The sequence below is a fragment of the Clinocottus analis genome, unplaced genomic scaffold, assembly GCF_023055335.1.
Source record: "Clinocottus analis isolate CAN_PGR_092001 unplaced genomic scaffold, fCliAna1.0.p SCAF_11, whole genome shotgun sequence".
NCBI classification, from domain to species: Eukaryota; Metazoa; Chordata; class Actinopteri; order Perciformes; family Cottidae; genus Clinocottus; species Clinocottus analis.
In genome coordinates, this window is record NW_027175832.1 from 14,732,744 (window position 1) to 14,759,671 (window position 26,928).

At 44.5% G+C, this 26,928-nt stretch overlaps 2 protein-coding genes across 2 annotated transcripts in view; one reads left to right on the forward strand and one right to left on the reverse strand.

Moving 5' to 3' along the window:
• Positions 1 to 16,535, forward strand: part of phlpp1 (PH domain and leucine rich repeat protein phosphatase 1) — a 43,937-nt gene extending 27,402 nt beyond the window's left edge. Inside the window, exons 3-17 of the mRNA XM_068570562.1 lie at positions 415 to 540; positions 1,211 to 1,359; positions 5,712 to 5,858; positions 7,161 to 7,388; positions 8,950 to 9,152; positions 9,486 to 9,546; positions 10,080 to 10,175; positions 10,625 to 10,780; positions 11,106 to 11,306; positions 11,805 to 11,967; positions 12,086 to 12,216; positions 12,575 to 12,688; positions 13,175 to 13,369; positions 13,523 to 13,751; positions 13,873 to 16,535. Coding sequence (XP_068426663.1) covers positions 415 to 540; positions 1,211 to 1,359; positions 5,712 to 5,858; positions 7,161 to 7,388; positions 8,950 to 9,152; positions 9,486 to 9,546; positions 10,080 to 10,175; positions 10,625 to 10,780; positions 11,106 to 11,306; positions 11,805 to 11,967; positions 12,086 to 12,216; positions 12,575 to 12,688; positions 13,175 to 13,369; positions 13,523 to 13,751; positions 13,873 to 15,189 — 3,516 coding nt within the window. The 3' untranslated portion in view covers positions 15,190 to 16,535. The remainder of the gene's footprint in view (positions 1 to 414; positions 541 to 1,210; positions 1,360 to 5,711; positions 5,859 to 7,160; positions 7,389 to 8,949; positions 9,153 to 9,485; positions 9,547 to 10,079; positions 10,176 to 10,624; positions 10,781 to 11,105; positions 11,307 to 11,804; positions 11,968 to 12,085; positions 12,217 to 12,574; positions 12,689 to 13,174; positions 13,370 to 13,522; positions 13,752 to 13,872) is intronic.
• A 403-nt stretch (positions 16,536 to 16,938) lies between these two features.
• Positions 16,939 to 23,847, reverse strand: mep1bb (meprin A subunit beta b). The gene is made up of 14 exons (XM_068571110.1): positions 23,773 to 23,847; positions 23,653 to 23,671; positions 23,515 to 23,565; positions 23,382 to 23,425; positions 23,186 to 23,276; positions 22,113 to 22,230; positions 21,769 to 21,947; positions 21,019 to 21,237; positions 20,622 to 20,774; positions 19,804 to 20,016; positions 19,255 to 19,722; positions 18,973 to 19,152; positions 18,472 to 18,631; positions 16,939 to 17,155 (listed from the first exon to the last, which is right to left on the reverse strand). Exons 1-14 carry the CDS (start codon positions 23,845 to 23,847, stop codon positions 16,939 to 16,941), a joined length of 2,187 nt encoding a protein of 728 aa, XP_068427211.1.
• Positions 23,848 to 26,928: the final 3,081 nt, after the last annotated feature.

A 26,928-nucleotide genomic window follows, 5' to 3' on the forward strand; every position in this document is an offset into this window, starting at 1 on the left:
ATTGTATTCAAACACATAACTAGTCAGCCATTTATTCGCGAGTCCACGTGCTGGAGTGTGTGTAACTCTGCGTGTCTAAAACGCAATTTCACATTTATTCTTGCTCATGTCACGCACATGTGTTCATTGCATGATCATCCATGCCTCATATATGTTGTTAAGTGTGTTTCTGGTTGACTTGATTTGTCTACCCTGCAGCCAGTAAGCATTATTTCCTTCAACGGAAGCTGTTTAGAGCGAGAGCTGATCTTTTCAGACGTCCATGTGTCAGCTTTTCCGCTTCCACTTATAGTGGAACTTTTAACTCCACAGGCACGTCATGATGGTTATCGTTTACATACAGAGCAGGGGGGGGGGTTAATGTCTAATAAGACTGCAGTGTCAATCCAGTGTGTGTTTTTTGTCATTCTGAAGGTTGAAGAGGTGAAGAAGCACAACCACTGTCTGGCTTTCAGCTCGGCGGGGCCTCAGAGTCAAACCTACTACGTCAGCTTCGACAGCTTCACGGAGCACCTGCGCTGGCACAGACACGCTGCAAAGGTAGTGTGTGTGTGTGTGTGTGTGTGTGTGTGTGTGTGTGTGTGTGTGTGTGTGTGTGTGTGTGTGTGTGTGTGTGTGTGTGTGCGTGCATGAGAATTCGACAGGTACACCGCCCAGTACAGTATGAGCTGAGAGTGACTGAAAACTCGCTCCTCTCTCAATTGAACTCAAGTAGGCCATAGCCAGAAAACCTCCTTTCTAAATATGAACAGGGACGCACGCATGTCACCAGCACCCAGAGGGGCCACTCAGAATAGAAGCCTGGATAGAAGCAGCACGCGCACCAGTGACGAGCCTCGAAGCTAACTCCGGACAGAAAAGCTTGGGTTTACAGGGTGTAGAGTTTCTCTTTTAAGCCGAGGTAAATTTGACTGACAAATTGCAGGTTAACTGCTCGATGCACCTGCAGTGCAACTAGATTTGCGCAATGATGTAATGGCAGGTCACTAACCTGTCGGACTTTCCCTCCACTTTTCCTCATTCCCTAATCCTAAGAAGATTGGCCATTGAGTGACATTTGACCACTAAGCAGTGGGCAACACACACACTCACACGAAGACACTTACACACAGTAAACCAGTCTAAGTCTTTTGCGCTAGTGATAATCCCATTTCTCTTTCTCTCTGTTTCCTCTCCACTCGTCTCGCCGTCCTCCCATGCCTCCCTCTAGATGGTGTCCCAGAGGATCAACTCGGTCGATCTGTCCTGCTGCAGCCTGGAGCAACTTCCCCCCAACCTCTTCTACAGCCACGACCTCACCCACCTCAACCTCAAACACAACTTCCTGCCTGCAGACGAGCGGCTGCAGCAGCTGCAGAGGTACAGTGGCATCATAGATGCACAGTGAATACACCTGAGGCCAAACTAATAGGAGGGGGAGGGGCAGGGAGATGGAAAGGGAGAGGAGGACCGTGTTACAAGTCGCGAGGAGACAATTCAACTGGGGCATGATGAGACTCGAGAATGTTTTGCAAAATTCTTATAATTTTGTCTACAATAGGAGCTGGGCCGCTACACAAGGAGGGGTAAGACGAGACAGGCACAACAACAGGTCGTGGCTGGCTTGTTTGGTCAGCTTTAGCAGCTTCCCGCTGCAATTTGTAACCATCGACCTGAGCAGTCTCGGACATCGGCCATTGGCACGTGGAGAACAAATAGGCTAGCCAGGACTGTGTCGTACCAGGCTAGGCCAAACGAGCCCAGAAGGGTAGATGACTCTGCAGGAGAGCTTTTAATGTGCCTGGCCTCCCTCACTCTCCGTCTCTGTGGGCACCATCTGCTGCATGCTTATCATGGTCCCAGATTAAAGCCCACAGCCAAGACGCGTGTCTGTGTGTTCGCGTGCGTGCGTGTGTGCGCACACAAATGTATTTGCATTCATGCACACAGTGGTACATGAGCATGTGTCACAGCCTTTCTTACTGAAGATTATCGCCAGCATATTTTCATCGTTCGAGTGAGTGCATTGTGTGAATTTGACGCTCGGGTGTGTGTTAGTGATGTTCGCAGAATGGAGCGTCTGTATGTGTGCGAGGAGGAGAGAGTTGCTTGCTTGGATGCAACAGAAAAAAAGTGGCTGCAGGCTACAGATTTGGGGTCAGTGCATACAAAGTCTTGACACAGTATGGCATTATTTTTTAAGATGACTGCACTGACAGGAGTGTGTGTGTGTGTGTGTGTGTGTGTGTGTGTGTGTGTGTGTGTGTTCACCTACAATATCACATGCATGCATGTCTTCCAGAGAAACTATTGAGGATTTTTTTTTTTTTTTTTTAAGTCTCAGAGTAAAGACCGGTGTTGAAAAGGCAGACGATGCAAGGAGACATATCTCGTTTCAAAAATATAGGCTGAGTGACGCGCAGCTCCCCTGCCGGTCAAGCGAGATAGCATCCATTTATCTTTGCCAAACCTAAGTAGGCTCATCCGCATTTGACCCAGCATGATAGAAAAAGAGGTCAGTAATGAGAAAGAGATGAATAGGTGGCTGAAAATAGAGCCGTTTTGACAGAAACGTGGAGCGGAGTTGCTTGAGTACTCGCTATGCCCCCGAGAGGCGGAAGTCAAAAGAGCTGGAGTCGGGGAACAACAATGCTCTGTGTGCAGCCCCCATTCATGTGGGTGCAAGTGTTTTGGTGTGGACAGTTGTGTGAGAGTCTGTTTTTGTTTCAGTATAAACACCGGCTTTCTCTGACATCTAACGTGGGGTCATAGTGCTTTGTGTTTTTCCAAGAGGAATGGAATGTGTGAACCTGCCATATGCGCGCTCTCTCTCTCTCTCTCTCTCTCTCTCTCTCTCTCTTTCTCTTTCTCTTTCTCTCTCTCTCTCTCTCTCTCTCTCTCTTTTTCTTTCTCTTTCTCTCTCTCTATCTGTAGCCAAATGCTAACTGGTGGGGGATTCGCCTATCAGATATGCATATAATCAGTTGTCTGGGACACGAGCTGTCTCCTCTGGCATGGGACTGCCTTCCCAGCATGCATCCCACTGATAGACGGAGGTCACCACTCACTGAGGGGGACATATCTGATGTTGCATGCACGCGATGGAACCGTTGGTCTGTTTATTTACATAGGTATGATAGTCGAGTGACATTATGACGGACATGAAAGAGAGGAGGAAGGCGAGAGAGAGGGAATAATGTTGGACACAATGGTGTTAGAAAGACAGAATTTGACATAAAAGAGGGTATTTGAGGCAAGTTAAATACATTATTGACATATTTTCCTCCCTATAAAGTAGATATGGTGAAAATCTTTGCAAGCAGTTGCTGTTTTACACATTCAGCCGACACAGAATAACATTAGCATTCGTTTAGTGTGTGTCTCTGCCCACCTAATGAATCCAAGTCCAATATCCACACTTGTTTTACTTCGTGTTTGCTCTTCATCAAGTCCTGAGAGATACAGTATATCTGGCAGGCTTTTTTTCTTCTTTTTTTGGGGGGTTTCAACGGCGAGAGACGAGCTTGATGACAGCGGATTTGTAGGCTGGAACACCAACACCATGTGATAAAGAGGCGTAAAGGCTCTGCACAGCTGAGGGGAACTGCAGAGTCGGAGGATAATTGCACAAAACATAGTTCTGGGCAGCTTTATGTTTAAACCCGCAGTAACAGATTGTTTGTTAGGTCACAATATTGACATATCGCTGCCTTTTTAAAGTTTAGTGTGGCACACAGGTCCTTTGAATGCTCTTTGACAAGATAAACACACGCGCTGCAGGCCTCTGACCTCATGACCGCTAGTCTGCTAACTATGAGGAGTCAGATCTTGTTGCTAAAGTTAACCACTTGTTTACTGAATTACTCCTCTTCATCCCTCGGTGTAGTTTGGCTGCAATGAGGTCTCTCCATCGCATGTTGTCCATGGCAACCTGTTTTGCCTCTCCCCAATGACAAGAGCACCTTGTCCAGGAGCACCTCCCACTTGAAGACGCAACAGCTGGCAGGGCCAGATATCGCTAGTTACGATTATGCACGATTTAAGTTTTTTTTGGAACATGATGGCACTTTTACACATCAACTAAATAGATTTAAATTTGCTCCGATGTTAACATCAAAATCTAAAGAAAACCGCAAATTGTAAATAACGAACCACTCAAATATTTTTTTTACAATTAAAGAAACTTAAAATACAGTTTTGTGGAACTTCATATTTTGCGTTTTCAACACAACAAAGCCATCATTGACATTTAAATAAACAAACATAATAAAATAAATAGCTAATAATCAAAACAGTAGTATAAGTATCAATAGTTTAAACGCTATCCTACATAAATGAACATCTTCCAACAAATGCTTACATATACACAACCATAGCATAGCACACCCGTATGTACCTTCCCACATGTGTATACTTTTACACATACACTCCACAAGGAGGGTTCAATGAGGAGGGAGGGCAGGACTGAATAGCTAAATTAAGTTAAATGCAATTAAATTATATATGCAGTAAATGTATAAAATGAAATCAATAACTAAAGTTAAATAAAAGATACTGAAATGAAAAGAAACATTCATCATCAGGGCAGGATTTACAAATTGTCTTAGCGGTGGTATTCTAGTGGTATCAAGAAAAAAATATCGCTTTTGGTGTTTTATTTATGTCAAAGGTTACTTTGCATTATTTTTTTTTGGACCGGTCCACATTTCGTGACGGTTCTGGCTTCACATCGCAGAGGGGTGCTGCGTTTTCTCAAAAGAATTCTCTGCGATCAAAAAAAACGTGATGGTCTCATCCATTGACCACATAAATAATCATGAGTGCAGCTTTGAACACGCCTGGAAAGGAGCGAGGAGAAAAGAGACTAGCATGATCACACAAAACCACAGAGGATGATACGAACCTGGGGGGAGTCTGAGGAGGAAGTCTGAGCATTACTCAGCACATTGCAGGGGTTGATTTAAGGGTGGGGTGACATCCTCCCACCCACTCTGTGCTGGAGTCACCCTCAGCTGGAATTACTTGGCCGGCTTAATCAATAGCCCTGACGTCTCGGTTGCCTTTTTCTCTGTCACCATGACGTATAAGTGTGTGCATGTGTGTGTAACCTGCGTGCGTGTGTGTGTGTGCGTGCGTGCACAATGGGAGGTAAATCAAATTGTGCCAGTTTAAGCAGCTGCTCCAGCCCGCGGTGCTAATATGGCGCAGTGCCCATCTCCGGCTGGCCACGGCTGCTCTCTGAGCATGATAGGTGATAACAGGTCCCACGTGTGTGTCTGTGTGTGTGTCTCTATGTGTGTGGATGGATAAATAAAGACCCCTGTTTCGCCTTGTTCCCGCCCCGCCCCACCCCACCCGCCCTAGCGAGGAGGCGACCCCTCTGAAGGTCAACGCTCTGCCACAGGACACCAAGCCAAATGCCACCGGTCACTGTGTTTGAATGAACAACACACAGACGTCAATGCTTGTTTTCGCAACAATCAGACGTAAAGGTTTCGGCGGGTTGTATATTACTGCGTGTGTTTGTCGCGTCAACAAATTCTGTGTAAGCTACACGTTGTTACATTGCCCAAATTCATTAATATATTCATGAATAACTTCCCCTCTCTCTTACAATATTCACGTTGACAAGATACAACCACGTTTCCAATCACCCGCTCACACTTCTCTTCCTCTTTCCTTCTCTGTCTCTTTCTGTTCTCCTCCTCTAAATTGGTATTCTCTACTTGCAGATTTTCTCGCCTGCGAAGCCTCAACCTGTCCAACAACCACGTCGGTCAGTTCCCTTTGGCGATCTGTGACATCCCCACGCTGATGGAGGTCAATCTCAGCTGTAATTACCTAACCTGTGTCCCGGGCTCTGTGGGTGCCATGAGCAAGTAAGTGAGAGCAGGAAGTTACTGAGCATACCGACCAGATCTTAACTCTGATGAGAACCAGTGGTGTTTATATTGCAAGGTTGAAATCCTAATGATCTTTATCTATCTTTTTCTTTTTGTTTTAATACACATATTATTACAAGTATTTATTTATTCTTCCTTTGTTCGTTATTGGGAAGTCTCACCCCACCGCCCCCTGCTATTGGCTTGTGATGTTGGTAATTACACCACTCTTTCACTTACTGTGCCGGGTCGGTCCTGCTGAGTCGGGGCTAGTGCGAGCTTGCATTGATGCCATCTCAGGGCTGGGTGGAAAACCAGTGAATCTATTCAACAAACCAACCACATAGCCAAATGTGGGCGTTACCTAGCAACGTGTGCATGGCATAACAACCACCATGGTTCACTTAGCTAGTTTCGACATGTGGGCAAACAGCAACACAACTTGCACAGTCATTTGTGGTGCTTGCCCGTGACATTTTGTCTTTTGTCTGTCATTTTCTTTTTGTTCCTGGTCAAATAGAAAGCACAACATTTACGTAGAAATATATCACTTCCTTTTAAAAGTTGGTTCAGCTTATTATTTTGCATATATATATATATATAATATTGTGGAGAATCCAATTTTGACTATCATCTCCTTTTGCATGGTGGTGCACACCTTCGACTCCATTGCCAGTAAAACATCAACATCTCACTGGGGGACCCCTGTATTACCTTTTTAAAATGAATTTGTAACTGTGTCCCTCAAAATAATCACAGATTTTCATTTATATGCCAACATTTTCAATCGAAGATGGTCCAACATAAATTTTGCTGGCCGAAAAAACAATATTTTCTTCTGAATACTCGGAACATTTTTTTCAAAACGCAAGTTTTGGTTGGGCTCCAGTATCAGTTCCCTTTGCCTGTGGGACAATCTGATTACTCACTCGTTGAAAGGAGTGTCAGCAAAACTTTAAATAGACATTTCAAATTAATTAGGTCTTAAACTTGACAATTCATGCACTATTAGGCAGAATCTACCCCGGCACGACAAGCGGGACTACGTAGTCGAGTCTCGTAGTAGCCGGGTCGCGACTGACTCATGGACAGGACGTGTGCTTTAAACTCAAAGCTCATTCAGAGCTGAACATATCGGTATGTGTGTTGAAGCCAGGATAGATGAGAAGTTAATCTGCAGGAATGATCCCTATGCCTGTAAATTCCTGAAGTGTCCAGTAAGGCGTGTGTGCCGCTTCTGCCATCTGCTGGACATCTGGCGCACTGCTGTAATCCCCTAATCTCGCGCTCCTCTCTCAGTTTGCAGACGTTCCTGTTGGATGGCAACAGTCTGGACGAGCTGCCCATTGAGCTGGGCTCCCTCCAGAGGCTCAACTACTTGGGCCTCTCCTTCAACCAGTTCAATCACGTGCCACAGGTGCTGGAGCAGTTAGCCTCCATGGAGAAGCTGTGCATGGCTGGAAACAGCCTCGACACACTCACTCTGCAGAATTTCCGACTTCTCCGCGTCAAACACATCGACCTGAGGTATGGCAGATTACAACTATTAATAAACCTAAAACACGATTCGGAGGTTATGTTGGGGTGTTATGTGAAGGAGCGACTTGACAACGTCTTAGAGAACAAGCGCCGCTTAAAGTCCCCAGTCATGCTTCTTTCCAAAGCCATGCACTCGATGACACATGTCATCCCACTAATGATGGAAGCAAAACCAGCAAGAGGAAGCCAAAACCGCCCGGAATCAAGAAATCATTTGCTTTCAGTGGCTCCATCAGGTCTCTTGCCGCTGTTTGCAAAAGCACAGTGTTGGAGTGACTTGCACTATTTTTGAGTTAATGCTTCACCTCTCGCGACTTTGCTTGGATGAGGTCAGTCAATACATTTTTCCAGCGTTCCAGTTTGGGCAAAGATCACTCAGTATCTCTGATGAGGATGATGAGTGCTGCAGCTGTTTGTTTTGTGTCGATTTGTTTGTATCCCGAAAAGTTCTAAATCGATTAATCAATGTATCAACGAGTTTATTGTTTAATCTGGCAAACGTCAATTGATGGATTCATTGTTTGGTCTGGAAAATGTGAAAACATAGTTTGAAAAGCTTGACACAAGTACCTGGGTTCAAACAAGTGTGTTGTGTTGTGTTGTGTTGGCTGCTTTTCCCAGTTTTTGTCACTTTAAATTCAAAACTTTGAGTTGGACAATACCAGATGTTTAACGATGTCATTTTGGGCTTTTATTATTATTTTATATTATGTATTTTGGGAGGAAAGCACCAATTAAGACAAATTCTCAACAGATCAGTTCAAAATGATTATTATTTCCTAAGAAAGGAGGAATAGTAGATTAGTAGTAGAGATGTGAAGTGTTTAATATTTAATGGATACATGATTTAAAAATAATAATCATAGTATAAAACCTAGACACAATATATAATCATGAAATATTTTTTTTAACTGTTTCAAATATTATGGAATGTTATTTTATCCTGCTTCTTTTCACATTAACAGAGGTTATAGACATCTTTTTCATTTCATTGCAGTAGTTTTTATTTCAAAATTTCCCTTTTTTTAAAAGTATGATGTTTTCTTTATTATAATTCTTTTTCATGAAGCCTCTTTTCATCACAACATCTGTGCCTGTCAATCAAAACGAACAGGGCAATTATGTGCTGGCTCCTGCTTCAGCCAGAATATAGTGAACCACATTCTGGTATTTGTTCATGGATAAAAATAATATATTTATGTCTTTTGATATGTATGTATTATTAGGTTTTGCTTTAGGTGATGTCTCATAAAGAAATGCTTCACCATTCAGCTATCTCTTCTAGGAGACAGATGTTCAACACATTTACACACACACGCGCACACACACACACACACACACACACACACACACCAAATCAAAACCACCTCCTTCAGTGTTTCACATAGAACCCCGAAGGACTAAACAAAACTCACGAAGCTGCTGCACAATATAAATTGGCCATCACCTGAGGCATGTTCCCTGCTTCATAAGAAAGGCCACAGCCTGTGCACTTCAACCTGATCCGATTGGCGCTGAGCCTTTGCCTGCTCCCTGCTCCCTCTGTCAGGTTGAATAAGATCTCCAGCATGGTGCCAGATGAGCCTGACCTGCTGAGGCACATAACCCAGCTGGACGTGAGGGATAACAGGCTGACGGAGCTGGACGCCTCGGTCTTCCCCAGACTGGAGGTGCTCCACTGCGAGAGGAACCGCATCGCCTCCCTCAAGGCCAAGGGCGGCTTGCTCAAAGGCATCTACGCCTCCAACAACGGTGGGTTCGGCACTCAGGGCTCCGTGTGCGCTTGAGAAAAGACAGAGGGCCCTTTTCTCACCTCGCATTACCACTACCTCCTCTAAACTGAAATCAAAATAACTTGCATCTCACCTCCCAGATGTCCCTCCATCTTCCTAAGCACATTTATTTCCCCCTACGCTCTTCTCATCAGTGCCGCAGTCTCATGGTCTCGCTCCATCATTCCTCTCTACCTTGTCACCATCGCCCCCTCCCTCCTCCTCCCGAACGCTCCCCATCATTTTCCGTCTACCTGCTTTTGTATTAGTCTGTCCTTGCTCTAGGTTAATGTGTTTGGATTTCTCCCTACAGAGCTCCGGCAACTGGATATAAGTCCTGTGCCCTCCAATCTTACTTACATGGACATCTCGAGGTGAGACAAATTCCACAATTGTACACACACACACACCCACAAAGAATGCAGCGCTAATCAGAAAAAATACTTCAAAGATATTGGAACTGTGTCGCTGAGTACCTGGTAAACTAATCCGTGAAAGTGTGGTGAAACATTGACGTTAGAGGTCACCCTCAAACTGCCAGCCTCGATGACAGCTTCCTTGTGGTCAATTAGAGTACTTTCATTTCAAGTGCTGCATGCGTTCGATTTTTTGAATACTTCTGAGACCTGATGAGAGTTGTAATTATTATTGCTTTTTTTGTTGTCTGAAACACAACCCAGCTAAGACTTCGCCTACCTGAAAAAAGTGAATTTGAAATAGTACTAAATATGGGAAGACAGACAATTTCCAACCAGAACTAAAGATGCTGCCTTTTTTTTCTTTCTTTTCTTTTTAGCAGGAGTGTTTCAATAGATGCAGCATCGCAGCACATTATATTCAATATTAGGTATCTTGCTTTTATCAAACAGCACCATATTAACCATCGTCAACCCATCTCCCCCTGTAGGAACCGCATGGAGTCCTTGCCAGACTGGCTGTGGGAAGCTAAGAAACTGGAAGTTCTGGACATGAGCCACAACCTCATCACTGAGCTCCCGGCACGGTGAGTCTCTCTCTCTCTTAGAGAAAGTGTCCGTTAGCCTGTAAGTGGAGTCCAGTGCTGCAATATTCTCGCTGCCCTTTGCCGGCCAGTCATCTATCCCCCATAGAGCCTCATAAATCACACAGATAGCCTGTAACCTCCGCCCATTCTCTTCCTCTTTATACAGCCTTTTAGAAGGTCAGATGCTGCTCACTTCCTCCTCTTCTTTCGGCCTCGCGTCGGCTGTCGTCCGACCCTCCTCCCTCTGCTTTTTCCCTTTTTCATTTTGCAGATTTATTTTTTGCCCAATAAGTGTCAGGGTGATACATTTCAGCTGCCGGCTCCGCTAGCTGGCTCCTCGTTTCGAGATCCACACGTCGATCTTTCCATCTTACACCACACGAGGTCTCCATGTTCATCCTTGATGTTGTAGTGCTGAACCAACCATCTGTGTACTCTTTATGCCGCAGGTTGTTTTGCAGCAACAGTCTGAGGAAGCTGAGTGCAGGACATAACCAGTTGCAGAGGCTTCCTGAAAGAGTGGAGCGCCCTCTGCTGGAGGTTTTGGACATACAGCACAATCAACTGGTGGAGCTGCCCTGCAACCTGTTCCTCAAATCTGACAGGTAGCATTAATCACCAGGTGGAATGGACTTGTTCATCAGATAGTACACCCGACATCTTCCAAGAAGATTAAACAATGAGGGGGGAAAAGAAGATGAAGGTGAAGAACAGAAACTATTATTAGGATTTTAATCGAGGACGAGATGCCTGAAGGGCAAGGATGACAGGCAAATATAAAACAACCCACCAGGACAAGTTTGGCTTGCAGGGCGAGGGTTCATAGAAGTAGGAAGCCATGTAGAAGTTTGTAATTAAAGTGACATGTCGGTATTTTTTTCCATCCCTGCCTGAAGGAGCACAAAATGAGTCTGTAATTTCAACTTTCAGCTTACGGTGCGTAAATGCGTCAGCCAATAAGCTGGAGCACTTGCCGCCATCCAGCCTATCAGAGGAGAGCCACAGCATCCTGCAGGAACTCTACCTGACCAATAACCGGCTGACGGATAAGTGTGTGCCTCTGCTGACGGGCCACACGCACCTCCGTGTTCTGCACATGGCCTACAACCATCTCCAGACCTTCCCGGCCAGGTAAAGAACTTAAATTTACTATTAAAGCTGTAACCGCCAGCTATTTCCATCAATATGTTGATTATTTAATTAATCTGGTTATTATTGTGTCCAGAGCCCAAGTGATTGGATTTTTTTAGGGTGATACAGATGCCATTCACATACACTGCAACAGGAAACAACCAGGGACACATTTATAATGTTTACTGTCAAATGGTCTTCCTATTGTGTTTTTGGCACTTTTGTACTTATTGGCCAACATATGCACAGATAGTATATTGGTTATTCATAGCTGGCCGATATGTAGCCTCTAATTTATTTAGATAACAAAAACAGCTCTATAAATCTACAATTTCCATCAGTGCAGGACTCGATGAGATTCCATTTACAAAGATTTAAAGAATGAATGCGGCCAGTTTTCCTTGATGAATAAATACATTGTTGTTTATTTATTTTCTGTTATCGAACAAATCCTAATTCTTCATTCTCGACTCACCCGACGCTTTCCCTCCTCTTCAGTAAAATGGCCAAGCTGGAGGAGCTGGAGGAGGTGGATCTGAGCGGAAACATGCTGAAGACTGTGCCCACCACTATCATGAATTGCCGGCGGATGCACACACTCATCGCCCACTCCAACGCCATCGAGGTCTTCCCTGAGGTCATGCAGCTGATGGAGATGAAAGTAAGACAGTAGTAATACGTAGTATTGTATCTGCTCGTCTTCATTCGCAGATTATGCGAATGAGAGGTTCGAACTGTGTGTGCACGTGTGACAGGAGTTCCTCTCCCTCTGTTGCCAGTGTGTGGATCTGAGCTGTAATGAGCTGAGTGAGATCACGCTACCAGAGAATCTGCCCCCCAAGCTCCAGGAGCTGGACCTGACTGGAAACCCTCGTCTCAACCTGGACCACAAGACCCTCGAGCAGCTCAAGTACGTGACTGTTTCTCTCTGTCGCTGTTTATACTCACCGTGTTGATCTGCACGTAAAAAAAATAAAAATGAGACTATAACCGATAATATATTTTGCAAAAGAAGTATAATCTTATTTTTCTTAATATTTGTTGGTGTTTGGGAGTTGGTGTGCACACATTTAACTGTTTGTTTTGGGTCTTTCTATTACACGACTTGCTGTTATGATGATCCAGTTCGCCAAAGAACATATTTTTGTATTTAATCTATCCTTTTATCATATAATCCACCATGTATAAATAGCCTGACTCGAGTGCTGTCAGTAGGACATGTATCCTTACAGTGAATGTCATCTATTTCATGTTTTGTTGTTTTTCAGTAATATCCGCTGCTTTCGTATTGATCCGCCTCCAACCTTCTCGTCCAACGAGGCATCTGGTGGGCCTGCTGTGTGGAGTCATGGGTACACGGAGGCCTCAGGCGTCAAGAATAAGTGAGTTCAAATCAGTCAACGCTGACAAAAACAACCACCATCACACTGAAAGCATCCCTAATCCAAGCGCCTCTTGAGAATGTGCATTGTTAAAGCCAGATGACTCATATGAAGGAAATATTAAAGCGGCGCTTATTGAAAACATGAATCATGTACACTCAGCGCATGCCAAACATCTGTGTGTGTGTGAGTTATATCTCCAATTCAACACGTGTAATGTGCACGTTAACAATAAGGTTTTAAGCAATCGCGCCTATTGTTTCCACATTTCCATCCCCGCGAGGATCAAAGGGCGCATCCGCTTTGATGACGTGGGTCCTGCTGTACAGCCAAGTGAATCAGAAAAGGCATTGTTTCCATGGTTATTGATGAGTGGGGTAGTGTGATCAGCATGTGAAGGACAGAGGAGTTTTGAAGCTCTCGTTGTTTTCCTCACAAAGCGGATACCTCCATGACGCCATGGCCCGTCTTGTGTTTTCCCTCCAGACTGTGTGTCGCAGCTCTTTCGGTCAACAGTTTCTGCGGGAGTCGCGAGGCTCTGTATGGCGTGTTCGATGGCGACAGGAACGTGGAGGTGCCCTACTTGTTGCAGTGCACGATGAACGACGTGCTGGCGGAGGAGCTGCACAAGACCAAGAGCGAAGAGGACTACATGACCAACACTTTCCTCGTCATGCAGAGGTACGCGACAACATCATCAGCCTCCATGTTCGGGCAGAAATCGCCCGTAACATGTTGCAAGTCCCAAGTCTAAACTACAATCTGCACTACGAAGTGATTGAGACGAGACGTTTTAAACATTTACCTTGTCCGCCTCTTTCTTTGCCGCCATAGAAAACTGGGAACCGCCGGGCAGAAACTTGGTGGCTCAGCGGCTCTCTGCCACATTCGCCATGACCCCACCGACCCCGGTGGCTGCTTCACCCTCACAGCGGCGAACGTGGGCAAGTGCAAGGCCATCCTGTGCCGCGATGGAAAGCCTCTATCGCTGTCGCTGCTTCAAAATGTGGGACTCGAGGAGGAATACCGCAGGATCAGGCAGCACGGGGCCATCATCACCGAGGTAGAGATCCTCGAAAACACCACAGAGTACTCTGAAATCAATGTTGAGTACATCAATGGAAATGTAATCTTAGATGTGCCGTACATGAACGCTGTATTGATGTTCATGCTCTATTCCACAGGACAACAAAGTGAATGGCGTGACGGATTCGACACGGATCATGGGCTACTCCTTCCTCTACCCATCTGTCATCCCGTGTCCCTACGTGCAGACAGTCACTCTCACCTCCCAGGATGAGTTCTTCATTTTGGGTAGCCGGGGCCTGTGGGACGCCGTGTCTCCCACCGAGGCTGTGGAGGCGGTCCGAAACGTCCCCGATGGCCTGGCTGCTGCTAAGAAGCTGTGCACGTTGGCGCAGGGCTACGGCTGCACAGACAGCCTCAGCGCAGTAGTGGTGCAGCTCAGCGTGAGCGAAGACTGCTGCTCCTGCTGCTGTTCCGAGCCTCCCCAGCCACCTCCCAGCCCGGGGTTGGGCCCCTACCCGCCGTCGTCCTCCGCCATCAAGGAGCGGCCTTCGGATGGCTCCCTCCCTGTGCCGCCTTCCTCCTGCAGCGAGATCAGCAGCGAGATCAGCACCAGCGAGATGAGCAGCGAGGTGGGCTCCACGGCCTCGTCTGACGAGCCACCGCAGAGCTCCTTGATGCTGCTGCACGAGCAGCCCCACCATCCACACCTCCACCTGCACCAGCAGCCCCACTCGCTGGCCCTACAGCACCAGCAGGCGCACACAACCACCCAGCCCTGCCAGTACCTGTTCCCAGGTTCAGAGCTGCCTTCTTCCCGCAGCTGCTGTGCCCTCCATCCTGCCTGCTTAGCAGGCTCCTTCCAGAGGCAGCTGTCGAGTGCCACCTTCTCCAGCGCCCTGTCTGACAACGGGCTGGACAGCGAGGACGAGGAGCCCATCGCTGGCGTGTTCTCTAATGGGAGCCGCGTGGAAGTAGAGGCGGACGTCCACTGCCTCAGAGCAGAGTCCTCCTCCGCGTCCCGGCAAACGTCATTACCCTCGTCTTCCAGCCAGGAGCGAACCACGCTGTCTCTCCCGCCGCCCCCTCCACCGCCGTGCACCCCGGAGCCGCTGGAGGAATCGATCGACATGAGCCCCGGGGATGGGGAGAACGAGCTGGAGAGAGAGGAGTCGTGGCAGGCGTTCGGAGCGGGAAGTGGGGACGCGGGGAAGACATCAGGCAAGAAGAGGGTTAATGGATCGGTGGCGCGCCAAGAAAAGAGTCACAACCTCATTGAGGTGGCTGCTGACGCCCCATCCAAGAAGTCCGGGGGCTACTTCACAGCTCCGGCCCAGCCCGACCCAGATGACCAGTTCATCATCCCGCCTGAGCTGGAGGAGGAGGTGAAGGAAATAATGAAGCAGCATCAGCAGAAACAGCAGAAGCCGCCTGGGACCGATCAACCGACAGACTACTACGACACCCCTCTCTGAACACCACCACCACCACCACCACCACCACCTACAGCCTCATCTCTCTCCCAGCTGCAGCATGCACTGAAGCCTACTGTACCGTCATTTTCCGTACATGGACACTAAGGAGGCTAGACAATGCACATGAAAATAAAGTTGCATCATACTTTTTCTAAACGGCCTTCCTCGCTCCACAAAGCCTCATCATTGAAGAACCATGCACTGTCACGTGACCCACTCAATTTTACCCAAGCAACTCATAGAGCAAAACAAGCAAATGAGCCCTTTAATGACACTCAACCCTCTTGAATAGCCCATGGACACGGCTCCAGGTGTCCATGGTTGTTCCCTTCTCACTGACTGTGGAACGTTGTTTTTACATTAGACAACCAGCTATGTAATCAACACTAGTCTCTTTGCAATAGCATTAGGTCGCCACAACACTTGTTAATATGGATAACAATTCCATGGTTTCTTTGTTTGTTTGTTTTGTAAGAACTTACCATATCTTTTAATGTGAAAGCAGTGAAGTTGCTGAAAGAACTTTTTAAAACAGAGACTCATAATCTTTTTATTATCAGTGAACTATGTTGAATGGTACACCAGTAATACCACACTTAACTGTTTTAGATAGGGCACTTAAAATACTGTATTTCTTCAGTAAATCATGGCTCTTGGCCTGTAAAATGGCATAGAAATTTTTTGTAGAAATTTTAAATACTAACTCCTAGGAGTTGCATACTCTTTATGGTGACTCAGTCACTTTTACTAATCTTCTCTGAGAGAAAAGGTGATTTTTTTTTCCAATGATTGTAAATAAGAGAAATATTGTATACTGATGCTTTTAAAGGAACTACGTACCTGTATGTCGGTGAAGGTTTTAGTGGCCGGGAGGACGTGAGGTTCACCAAGAGTTTGCTGTTATGGAGGTGTCACAACACCACCCCCTTTATCTTACAACGTCAACCAACAAATACTACACACACTCAGACATATACACACACACACACACACACACACACACACACACACGTAGAAATGTATTTGTGCAATTACAGGTCAGAAACCCCAACATTCCATGCAATATATCTACACAAAGTTGCCATGGTTTGCTCCACTTTGTTTGATTGTGATGTCCTGTAGTCATCACTGTATCTAATGAACACTAATAGACAGATCTTTGCATGCACACTTGCATGCACGCACATACATACATACATACAAACACACATACACGGACACACACGCATAATATTAGTCCCACCTCCCTCCTACAGTAACTGTTATCACCGGCATGACTGTGTCAAGTTCAGTAATACAAACAAATATATCCACATGGAAAAGAGACAACACAGATGTTCCTGTCTTTGGTATAATAAATTTTAAATTTGTGAATATAAGTCATGCGGTTTGAATTTGTTTTCAATATTTAATGTATGTTTGATGTGTAAAAATGTATAGAAAACTTCAGAATTTTTTTTATTTTTTATTTACATTAATATTATTAGTTTGCTCTCGTGTGTTTACATTGATTGACCAGAAGGAGGCAATCTCATCAAACGGTATGATCTATAGTAAGGGATCGCTTTACCTTGGAGCACTGGAGTAAAAAGTCTTACATATTTAAATCCAAAGCCTGCTTTTAATGATCTTTATCAAAAGCACTAAACTGAAAAAGAATCATTTTTAGTTTGTTTTTTTTTTGGGGTGGGGGGGGTGTTCTTCTGTCCGCCAAGTTCACATTGGAAAGTTCGGGGGCATCCTCTGCACTTACTGAGGTGACCTTATGTTTTCCATGACAACACTGTTGTCATTACTGCGTTTCTTATACTTCTTCTTCATGCAAATGACACTGACTGCTGTAATCACCAGCATTACTCCCAGTACGGACAGGGAAGAGGCAAGTGCAAGGGTGGTTTTATCCATGGTGGAGCCCTTGTGCTGACAGCTGTTCCCGTAGTACCACCAGTCATCACCCACCTCACACCTGGAGAGCAGAGGACAAAAATCACACTTAAAAGTAAACCCAGCAATCATGTATACCATATATGGAGGTTTAAACAAATTTAAATGACGCTTAAGCTAGGTAGAGATATTAAGCGTCAAATATTGAATATGCCCACTGGCAAAGCACAAAGAGTGGGAACTGTACTCTTTCCAAAGGTACCAAAAAGTTACTGTGTTTGGCCAACAAATTGTCCCTGCAAGCAGTATCAATGGCTGTTGATTTTGTCCGGCGTACTGTTGTCGTACCTTCTGCAGGTACAGGTCGGTGTAATGCCACACATGAGCAACTATCTTTTTTGACAAGATGATACAGGAGAACCATACATGGCTAGATGCTTACACTGTGCTTACTGACTAAACTGAGAGGGTAGATTAAAATGATTAAATCAGACAGTTCCCATTATCTGTTCTGCTTATTGGGGGTGACGTGCTTAGCAGGGCATTAAAGACTCTGGGGAGAAGTCCCTCTTTCCAGCAACGGTTTCTAGCTCAGAGCTGCTGAGGTCTGAGAGTCTCACCTTATCTTTGAGGCTGAGCCCAGCTACCTGGCGGATGGAGATAATTTCGGCCGTTTCTAACAGCAATCTCACTCTATCGGTCACTCCCCAAAGCATATAACCATAGGTTATGGTCTAATCTGAGGTGGACTGGTAAATTGAGAGCTTAGCCTTCCAGCTCAGCTTCCTTTCTGCTGTCTAACAGTTCAGTGCAACACCTGCATCACTACTGATGCCGTACCAAACCAGCTGTCCTGTCTCCTGCTCCATTTTACCCTCGACAACAAGATCCCAAGATACTTTACTACCTCCCTGGGGGCACTGCGCAGTGACTCCCTCCACCTGCAAACTTGGCGGTACTGACTCTTCTCCCAACCGCGTTACACTCTGCTGCAAACTGCCCTAAAATATATGCTGACGCTCATGGTCTGACAGGAGCTAACAGAACCACATTATCTTCAAAGAGCAGAGATGCAATTCTGAAGTCACAAACAATTGGTGACAAGGAACAAAACTCTGGCTGAGGCGAACACCCAATGGAAACATCTTTGACTCCGTGCGTCATATACAGACCCAGCTCTCACTTTGGTCTTCCCACGACCATATTGGCTCGTGAAAACCAACCCATGTCTCCACAGTACCCCCCCACAGGACTCACAGGGGGAGATGGTCATACGTAAGCCTTCTCTAAATCCACAAACCACATGTATACTGTATGAGCAAACTCCCATGTGTGAATTTAAGGTTCGCTAAATGTTACTTTTGCAGTTTAGTGCATGCAGTCAAAGGAAGCGCCCACCTGCAAGCAGCCTTCCCTTTATCCACCACGCAGACTCCATCATTCAGACATTGCACATTGAGGCAGGCATCAGCGGGCCCAGTGGCGACAGAGGTCACAGTGGTAGCCGGTGAGTGGGTTGTGGAAGGCAGAGGCTGGGTCACTGTCAGATGAGACACATCTGAAGAGGCAGAGCAAACAAAAGAGCGGTTTATTGGGTGAAAATGGAAGTGGAGGAGCGGACTGGATCACATGATTGACGAGTGGGTATATAAATCATGGATGTAATAATGCCACACTGGTATACATGCTCCAACAAATGTGGTATTTTGCACACGTGCCAGGGATAGGTATGTGGCATATTAATGAATACATCATTGATGTGCTGTATGGATGTAGTTTCATCAAAAGAAATTCTAACATAACATAAATGGCAATACATTTCTTGTCGAATATCCTTGGACACACTTCATGTTTTAACGTAGAATAATGTTGAGTTTGTACTGTAATCAGTGTTTTTACCCTCCATGGTGAGAAGGAAGATGGCGTCTCCCCCCTTTATGAAATCCCTGCTCTTGGCTCTCAGGTGGGTGAGATACACTGCAGTGCCGGCGCCCGGACCTCGGAAATACTTGGACCCGTCATCTTCTGTGACCTCAACGCCCACCTTGCGAGGGTCGTCCCAGAAAAAGCTGTCTGAGTCTGAAGGATGTCAAAAGGGTATATAGATATCGTATTGTCAAGATTTCTTTTTACGTAAAGAATAATCCATTTGAATCTTTTTGACAGTGAGAGTAGCTGCACCTGGTGCCTTCATATTGGGGTCAGTGGTGACGCTGCGCTGGTTGGACATGCGTTTTTGGATGTGTGGGTGTTGGTCCATCAGCATCATGGTTATCTGTTTCCAGGGACATGGCCATTGCTGTCCGGTGTCCCCGTCCTGGGCCACCAGATGAGCATAGGCCGACAACTCATCAGGGTAGCCTGCCTTACCGCTGGGGTACAGCTCCATTTGGAAGGTGTAACCCTCCCTTGAGAAGAACTTGGGGCTGAAGATAGACGTGTTTGTTGTGGTGGTTTCCATAACGTGACTGAAGTTTTTCACACGCCATATAAACTCCGGGCAGGTGGTCTCAGAAAGGTTGATGTCATCTAGTGACAGTCCCCTTGTCAAGGGCCCAGTACTCCCTTTGATCCCCTCAAACACTACACGGAATTTGGTTTTGACGTCTAAACTCACGTGGAGCAGTTGCCACTGCGCCTCAGCAAATCCTGTCCAAAAACATGAACTTTATTGAACAGCAAGTTTACAATGGCAAGATTTGAACAGTTTCAGAACTTATTAATAGTCACCATGAATGGTCTTTACAATGCGCAGTTTTCCATCGGGGGTACTATCAAATTCTCTGACGTAGATATTCAATGTGTCGCTGGTGCCGGCGCTGTTGTAGTAGAAGAACTGCAGACACTGGTACCCTCTTTTAGGGTAAAGGATCCGGCTCTCCAGCAAAGCAGTATCTCCAATGGTGCCCGTGCCAGTGTTGAAGTGCATGAAATACCCTGAGCCTAAAGGTCAGAATTTCATTTGATTCATATTGTCAATAATTAAGCACTTTTGAAACGCTTAATGAATGATAAGATATATGGTTACAAAGGCCAATCTATCGTACAGCAATGATTACAAGGTTGGTCCATCTCTATCTTTACCAACAACCCTTACGTGCCTAAATGTTGAAGCGGTTTTTGGTGCCGCTGTAATTGCTCCTTCTGTCCATACTGGCTGCGGAGCGATTCCCTGTATGTGTATTTCATGTAAGAGCTTTAAAAGGCATATTCAAGTTCAGTGGTGAAGTTCAGCGAGGCTTCAACTGTCCAAGTAAAACAAATCTAGTGTGTATCTTTCAAAGTTAGGCTCTGTGAGGATGGAAGTCTCTCTGTGTGTTCTTGCTCAGCACTGGTGGATGCATGATAACACAAAGTTTTATCTTAAAAGGACTTTCTGCAGAAGATACCAACCTGATTTGTCAAACAGATACCGCTGAAGCCTCAAATTATTTGCATTGGTTGGACTTTCTCACCAGAGCAAAAACGACTAATCCTTTACCGCTGAGCTGTGTATCTGTGTGTCACCACGTGCCATGTGCTGTACATTCTTGCAAGAAACTTCTCACCAGTGCATTTGCCCATGTTGGAGTAGTCCGTGCTGGGCCCTCCGTCGGCTTTGGAGACCCTGACCCAGTCTGCCGCATCCCCTGGTCCCTGGATCATACCGCAAATGTTCTCACGCTCAAAGTCACACGAGTCCAGGAATGTGGAGCCCTGAGCTAGGAGACATTTCATTAACACACATATTATAGGTGAAAGACTTTGAACTGCTATAAACTGATTGACTGCGCAGTTAGAACAGTGTTTTGCTTATCCGCACATTTCCACGTGGAAAGAATTCAGGCGATAAACCATCTTAATTGGCAGCTGATAGCAGCATTAGTACAAAATAGTCCACACTGACTCAACAACCTATTTAGCAGATAATGACACCCAACGCTGATGTTGGTTGTTGACTCTTACTGCAATTATAGAGGCGGTGCAGCTTGAGCAGGTCACTGTCACTGAACTCCATACGCTGGCCAATGACCCCACTGAAAGCCGGGATCTTGGTGACGATGGTGGGCTCAGTGCCGTTGCGGAAGGCATTTTTACTGTAGTGCATCATGGAGCCGTAGTCATAGGGTACGCCCAAAGAGCTGGAGGTGGTGTCGTTGTAGGTGTTGAAGTTGTGTTCTTTACCTGAAGATCAAACATAAATAAAGGTGTCACTGCCGCTAAATTCATCATCACAATGTCTTATTCCATCGTCCAAATGTGAGGGTGGTATTTGAAGTGATGAGTGTTTGTATCACTACTAGAAGTTGCTCAACGATAGCTGACGTGTTTAAAAACTTGACAAAAAGATTGCTGACATTTGAAGAGCGTAGGTCAAGGCAAGATGCCAAACGTGATAATCCTTCTAGGGATGATAATGTGTTTTGCTTATCTTATCTTAAGGCATGTACAAGCTATTAAACAGGCAATAAGTCCCCTGCTGCATAAAGTTCTACATATCAAACCTTGATCAAACTTTATATGACCTGAAGAGATCTGACTATGTTTTTAGAACGTGGATTCCGTGAAAAGCTTGTACAAATGTAATTTATAAAAGACACTCTTTTCTCCATATAAAAAGAAGCCATGAATAGTCATTAATGCATACATGTGTGGGAGCATGAGTGTTTAAACTGATTATAATAGTTTTCAGAATGGCAGCGGCAGGTTCCTTACCCTGTGAGATACGGTCCCACATGATATTGACGTAATCATCGCGGTCTGCCCTGGACTGTTCGTGCCAGAAACCCAGAGCATGAAGGAACTCGTGTTCAATGGTGGCGATGCGGTCACAGTTGCTCCCTATTGACAATCTCTGCTTCCCAACTCGCCGGTTTCCCACAGAGGAGAAACAGCTTTTGAAAGAAGAAGAAAGAAAAAAAACACAGGGCTTTTATGAACATCACGTTGAGGACTTTTGTTATAGTATTAACAGTATACATAAAACATAAATAATTAACAAAGTACAGCGCGTCTTGCGCTACGAAGACCGTAAAAGTACAAAGTTCCTTCTGCCTCACCCGCCACCTTTAAAGATGGAAATGTAGTTGTCTTCTCCGCTCCAAGGTTGGAAGTCGATGCAGGTCTTGAGCCGGTACTGCTCAAAGGCCTTTAGAATCACACCTTTGGCATTGATCTCTGCGGAGAAGACGATAGATCAATTATGTTAAAGATGATGAAATACGTCTTCTGAAACCCCTTCAAGATTAACCGCAATGATGTGTGATTTCAAAAAAGGCCTCTGTTCAAATATTTATAGCTGTTGACCTTCAAGATGACTCTCACAGGGATCCGGTTTCTCACTGGCTGCATAGATCATAACTAAGCAAACATCAGACATGCGGTATTCACCCAGTGGTGCACATGTCTGACCTGAGGTCTCAACTGACAACTCTGAGGAGAAGTTTCAGGAAATGCAAGATGGAAAAGTTATTATTATTATCAGTGTGTTTTTATGTTTCTGCTTGTTTAATCATTGGCTTTTCTTCTTCCCTGTTGGAAGTCCCTCAGATCCTACTGCTGTGTAAAATTCATCATAATAATTGCAGGATTACCTACATTTTCTCCACTGAATATTAGTTTTAATTGTCTTTTAGGCCATTAAACGTCTCTGACTACAAACTGAACTGGCATATTTGACGAAAGCATCATAATTACACCAAAAAAGATCATACATAACGTTTTATTTGTTATAAGGGCTATGAATGAACACATTACCCAACATAGTGTAATATTACTGCATTCAAAATTCTACAGAAGTAAAAGCACAAAAGTAATAATAAGTATAACAAATTGTACTTAAGTATCATTACACAGAAGGTTCCCTGTCAGTGTCATATGATATATGATTCTACATGTGTATCATAATTATTATCCTCATCAACGCATTGACATGTAAGCATACTTTAATATTACAGCTGCTCAAGGGGGAGCTAACTGAACTGCTTTATAAAGTGTTGGGTAGTTTTTAACAGTTCCAACTTAGTAACTTTCCACCAATGTTTACCACAAGACTAATTTAGGTGCATAGATTATATGACTCCATCCATATTTCTAAAAACTACGAATGTGTTTTCCAAATCCAGGCTCGAACGGGCACTCTTACCTAAGTCATCTTCCATGTAGTACGGGATTGTCTTTGGCCACCTGTACTCTTCCCCTATTATGGAATTACGAGTTTGCCTCTGAGGCGGTCATTAAAAGACAGGAACGACATGGGTCAAGTTAAGCTTTATTCCAGAAAAGGCAATTGGTCCGATGAAAATTAAAAGCATGTTCAATTAACATACCTCATCAAGCACAATGTCCCCCTCTACCAGATTCAACCCTGCCTCTAGGGAGACCAAGCACAAGGGGAATTGGTTTACAATGGCAATTCACTAATGAGACATTAGTAAAAATGTGGAAAAAATGTCTGCATGCCTTCATTGATGTCGAAAATGTCAAGGTCCCTTCCACCGTCCACATCGTAGTCTGTGTAAATGGACATGAAAACAAATGTGAAGACACTTCAAATGAAAGTGTTAGTATTAGGTTTAGTCTAGAAAAATAATCACATACCTAACACTTTCGCCGTGGGCTGCACCGAAGAGAATTCAAATGTAAACGTTATGGATTTGCGAGTGTTTTCAAATTTCTTGTGAGTATTGAACGTATTAACAAAATCAAGCAACTTCTCACCAGGCAAAGGGCAATTCCGCACAAGAGGTTTGCCATGTGAAGAACAAATACACCTGAAGGTTTTCTTCCTGCCATGTCCCGAAAATGTCCCTCCACACGGGACGGTGCAGGTGACAGGTACTGAGCTCTCACGGACGCAGTGAGCGGCGAGGTGCACGAAGGGAATATACGTATAATGAAGGGTGATGTCAAGTGGATAATTTACAGAGCTGTTAAGGATCTGAGTTATACAGCAACCTAAATTTTCCCTGCTATCTGTGAACACATCTTTATGCATTTCCAGATAAACTGCAGCAGCACCTTCGATACCAGAATAAGACAAACACATTTGAAGGTAGTTTTGTAATGGATTGTTCTGAAATTGTTATGGTTTTTAGTGAAATTATAATGTGTATACTTATACAAGGATAAAAAAAAACTAAATGTAATAGCTATTATTACATAATGCTGTGTCATTGTGAAATATTTTTTAAGACACTTTCACTTTTTAGTTACTTATTGTGTTTTGGGTTAAAATAACGACGTTTGTAAAGCTGGGTGTGAAACGTTGTGAACGTATGAACATGAAGACACCGTCGTGGTTTGTCTCTTATCTGTTCCATATTTATCCATGAGGGCAACTTCAAGCCGCAGAATTTGATCAGTGTATGCTCATCAAAAATATAGGAGCAACATCAAATCCCAAAGAGGGATTGATGAACCATCGTTCAAAAAAATGGAAATTTTACTTTTTAAACAGTAAGTGAAGGGTGAAAGCTTTTGCAACCTCCACTTCATAAAAGTTGAACGAGGACAAAGCAGGAGGAATAAAAACCAACACAGCTGCCACATTCATGTGAACTTTGGCTGGTATGGTTGTGTCGTTTTTTAGGCTTTGGTGATTACTTATTGATATTTCCTGGCCTCTGCTTTATATTACTCGGTCTTTGAATAGAAGAAACAAATGGAGCAGAACTGATGGAGTTCAGGCTCTGGGCAGATTTTTCTGTGACTGTGACAAAAGGATTTTATTGGTGCAGCACCTGAAAAATAATTGTAAGAATAAAAATGTTGTACACGTGCTCGGCTGGAGTCCTCGTGCTCGGCCCGCATTAGTATTACGAGTGATTACTGTATTTAGTCAAGACATAGCTCAGGTTCACATCAGCCATTTTACTTATCCAATAATAGGAAACTGAGGCCTATGTAGGAGACAATCTCCGTACGAACCTCACCTTTAGCTACAAGAGTTGGAACATTTGAGGATGATGAATTTTAAATTGAGTTGTTCTATACTGCAAAGCATACACATGACATCTTATCGGAGGGTTTTAGAGAAAGTAATTTACTGCTTTGCCTTAGGTGGTGCTCCAATAGAAATTGCTGATCACAGGCATTTCACACCACACCGGGTGCAAAGATGTAAATATTTGAGTGTAAATACTTTGAGCAATTCCTTCTACTACATTACTTCAATACCAACGTTTTTAAAATGAACCAATGTCACAGTGAATTATGAACCATTCTAAACTGATGGTCGCGGTTCAAGTGTGACAGTAATTGAGGAAATGCAACAACAAAAAAAAAGAAGAAGAAAAGGCAAAGCTATTCTTACCACAGTCGAGTACAACAAAAAGCAGAAAGTAGTAGAGATGCTTTATGATCACATTAATGGCTCCATAAAACGTTGCTGCTCCTGCGGCTCTTAAGTTACCCTGCTCCATCATTTTAAATGTTCCTCACAGAAGAACACATAAAAAATGTGATGTTATGAACATCCTAAGTGAATTCATGTTCAGTAATACCAGAGGATCTCTGGCTGATCAGTCCTGCTGTGAGCCGTTTCAGCCCAGCACGACTTCAACTCTTCCACCACCGCATTAAAAACAGGCTCATGTCTCGGGCCCAGAGGAGGCATGTATGTGTACTTTTTACCCAATATTCATATTTTGATTAAAACTGGCATAGCGTGGAGACATTTTACAATCAATACTGCGTTTCATTCTATAAAGCTTTCATTCAAAGGAGGTTCCAGCGGAGTTGCACTGCATTGTCATGTATTTAGACACTATAACCATCATGCATTGGGCTGGAGCAACTTTCCCCCGCTGACTCTTCAACTCGTGCCATCATGTGGTCAAGATTTCCGTTTGTCAAACACTTTGTTTTATGAGCAGATACAAAACTTTCCCATCAGCCTCAGCTGCACTTGGTTGTTTAGTGCGAAAGTAATCGGCAACAATATGTTTGTAATCAAATTCCATGTAACTCTGCATCGGGAGGAGAACAAGGTGACCGGGTCAATCTCTCACCCAGTGAGACCAGAGTTTGTGTCCTGTGTGAAACCACAAGTAAAGCTGTTATTTAAACCCAAAACAGGGTTGTTTACTAAACCTAACCAAGTAGCTTAACGTTAACGTTTTGACCCTTGTGTGGCGTTTGGGTCTGAGGTTCTATACTCTGAGCTCAGGGCTCTATATGACCTGACCTCAAGATTTTCTGATCAATCCAGGGATCTATATGCTAACCTCAAGGTTCTATGCCCGGATCTCAGGGTTCTATGCTCTGACCTCAAGGTTCTATGCTATGACCTCAGAGTTCTAGTTCCAAAATGAAGATGAGCCCCGGGACAAGTCTGTAAGCAGCCAGCATGTGAAGAAATATGGATGTCAAAACATTGTGAAATGGCAAGGTCTTCTTGAATAACGATCTGGAGTGCCTGTGATGCCACTTACTTATTTCCTTGAACTTACACGTCTACACAGTGACGCCTGATGGAGGAGCCACTCAGAAAAATCAAGGACTGAGAGTTGTCCATCACATGCACCATGTTTTTTACCTCACACAAGCAAGGCCAGGGGCTCCGATAGAGCAAGCTGAGGGGTACGATACGAAAAAACAAGTCTGAGTTCCACCCAAATGAATGACAAAAGCACAAAAAGCAGGTAAAAGGTTGATTTGGGCGACACACATGTAGAAACGTTGATGGGAAACGTATTTTTGGTTCAGAAACGTCGAGACTCAAAGCATCCGGAGTTTGACAAAACGTACGAAGCCAACATTTCTATTGTGGCTGCAGTTTGCAACTGCTGTTTCCAAAGTCAAACATGTCCTTAATCCTGAAACAATTCTCATTATCAGAATGTGCCTTGCAATTAGTAATTAAATGGGAAGGTT

Bases quoted from the DNA above. Each gene is read 5' to 3' on its own strand.
- mep1bb (XM_068571110.1), bottom strand. From the start codon at position 23,847: ATGGCAGGAAGAAAACCTTCAGGTGTATTTGTTCTTCACATGGCAAAC. The intron at 21,948-22,112 runs GTGAGGCAGAAG...TTCTTTCAAAAG, and splicing joins TCCATCTTTAAAGGTGGCGG to CTGTTTCTCCTCTGTGGGAA. The intron at 18,632-18,972 runs GTAAAAACACTG...CTGCCTCTTCAG, and splicing joins CTTCCTTCTCACCATGGAGG to ATGTGTCTCATCTGACAGTG.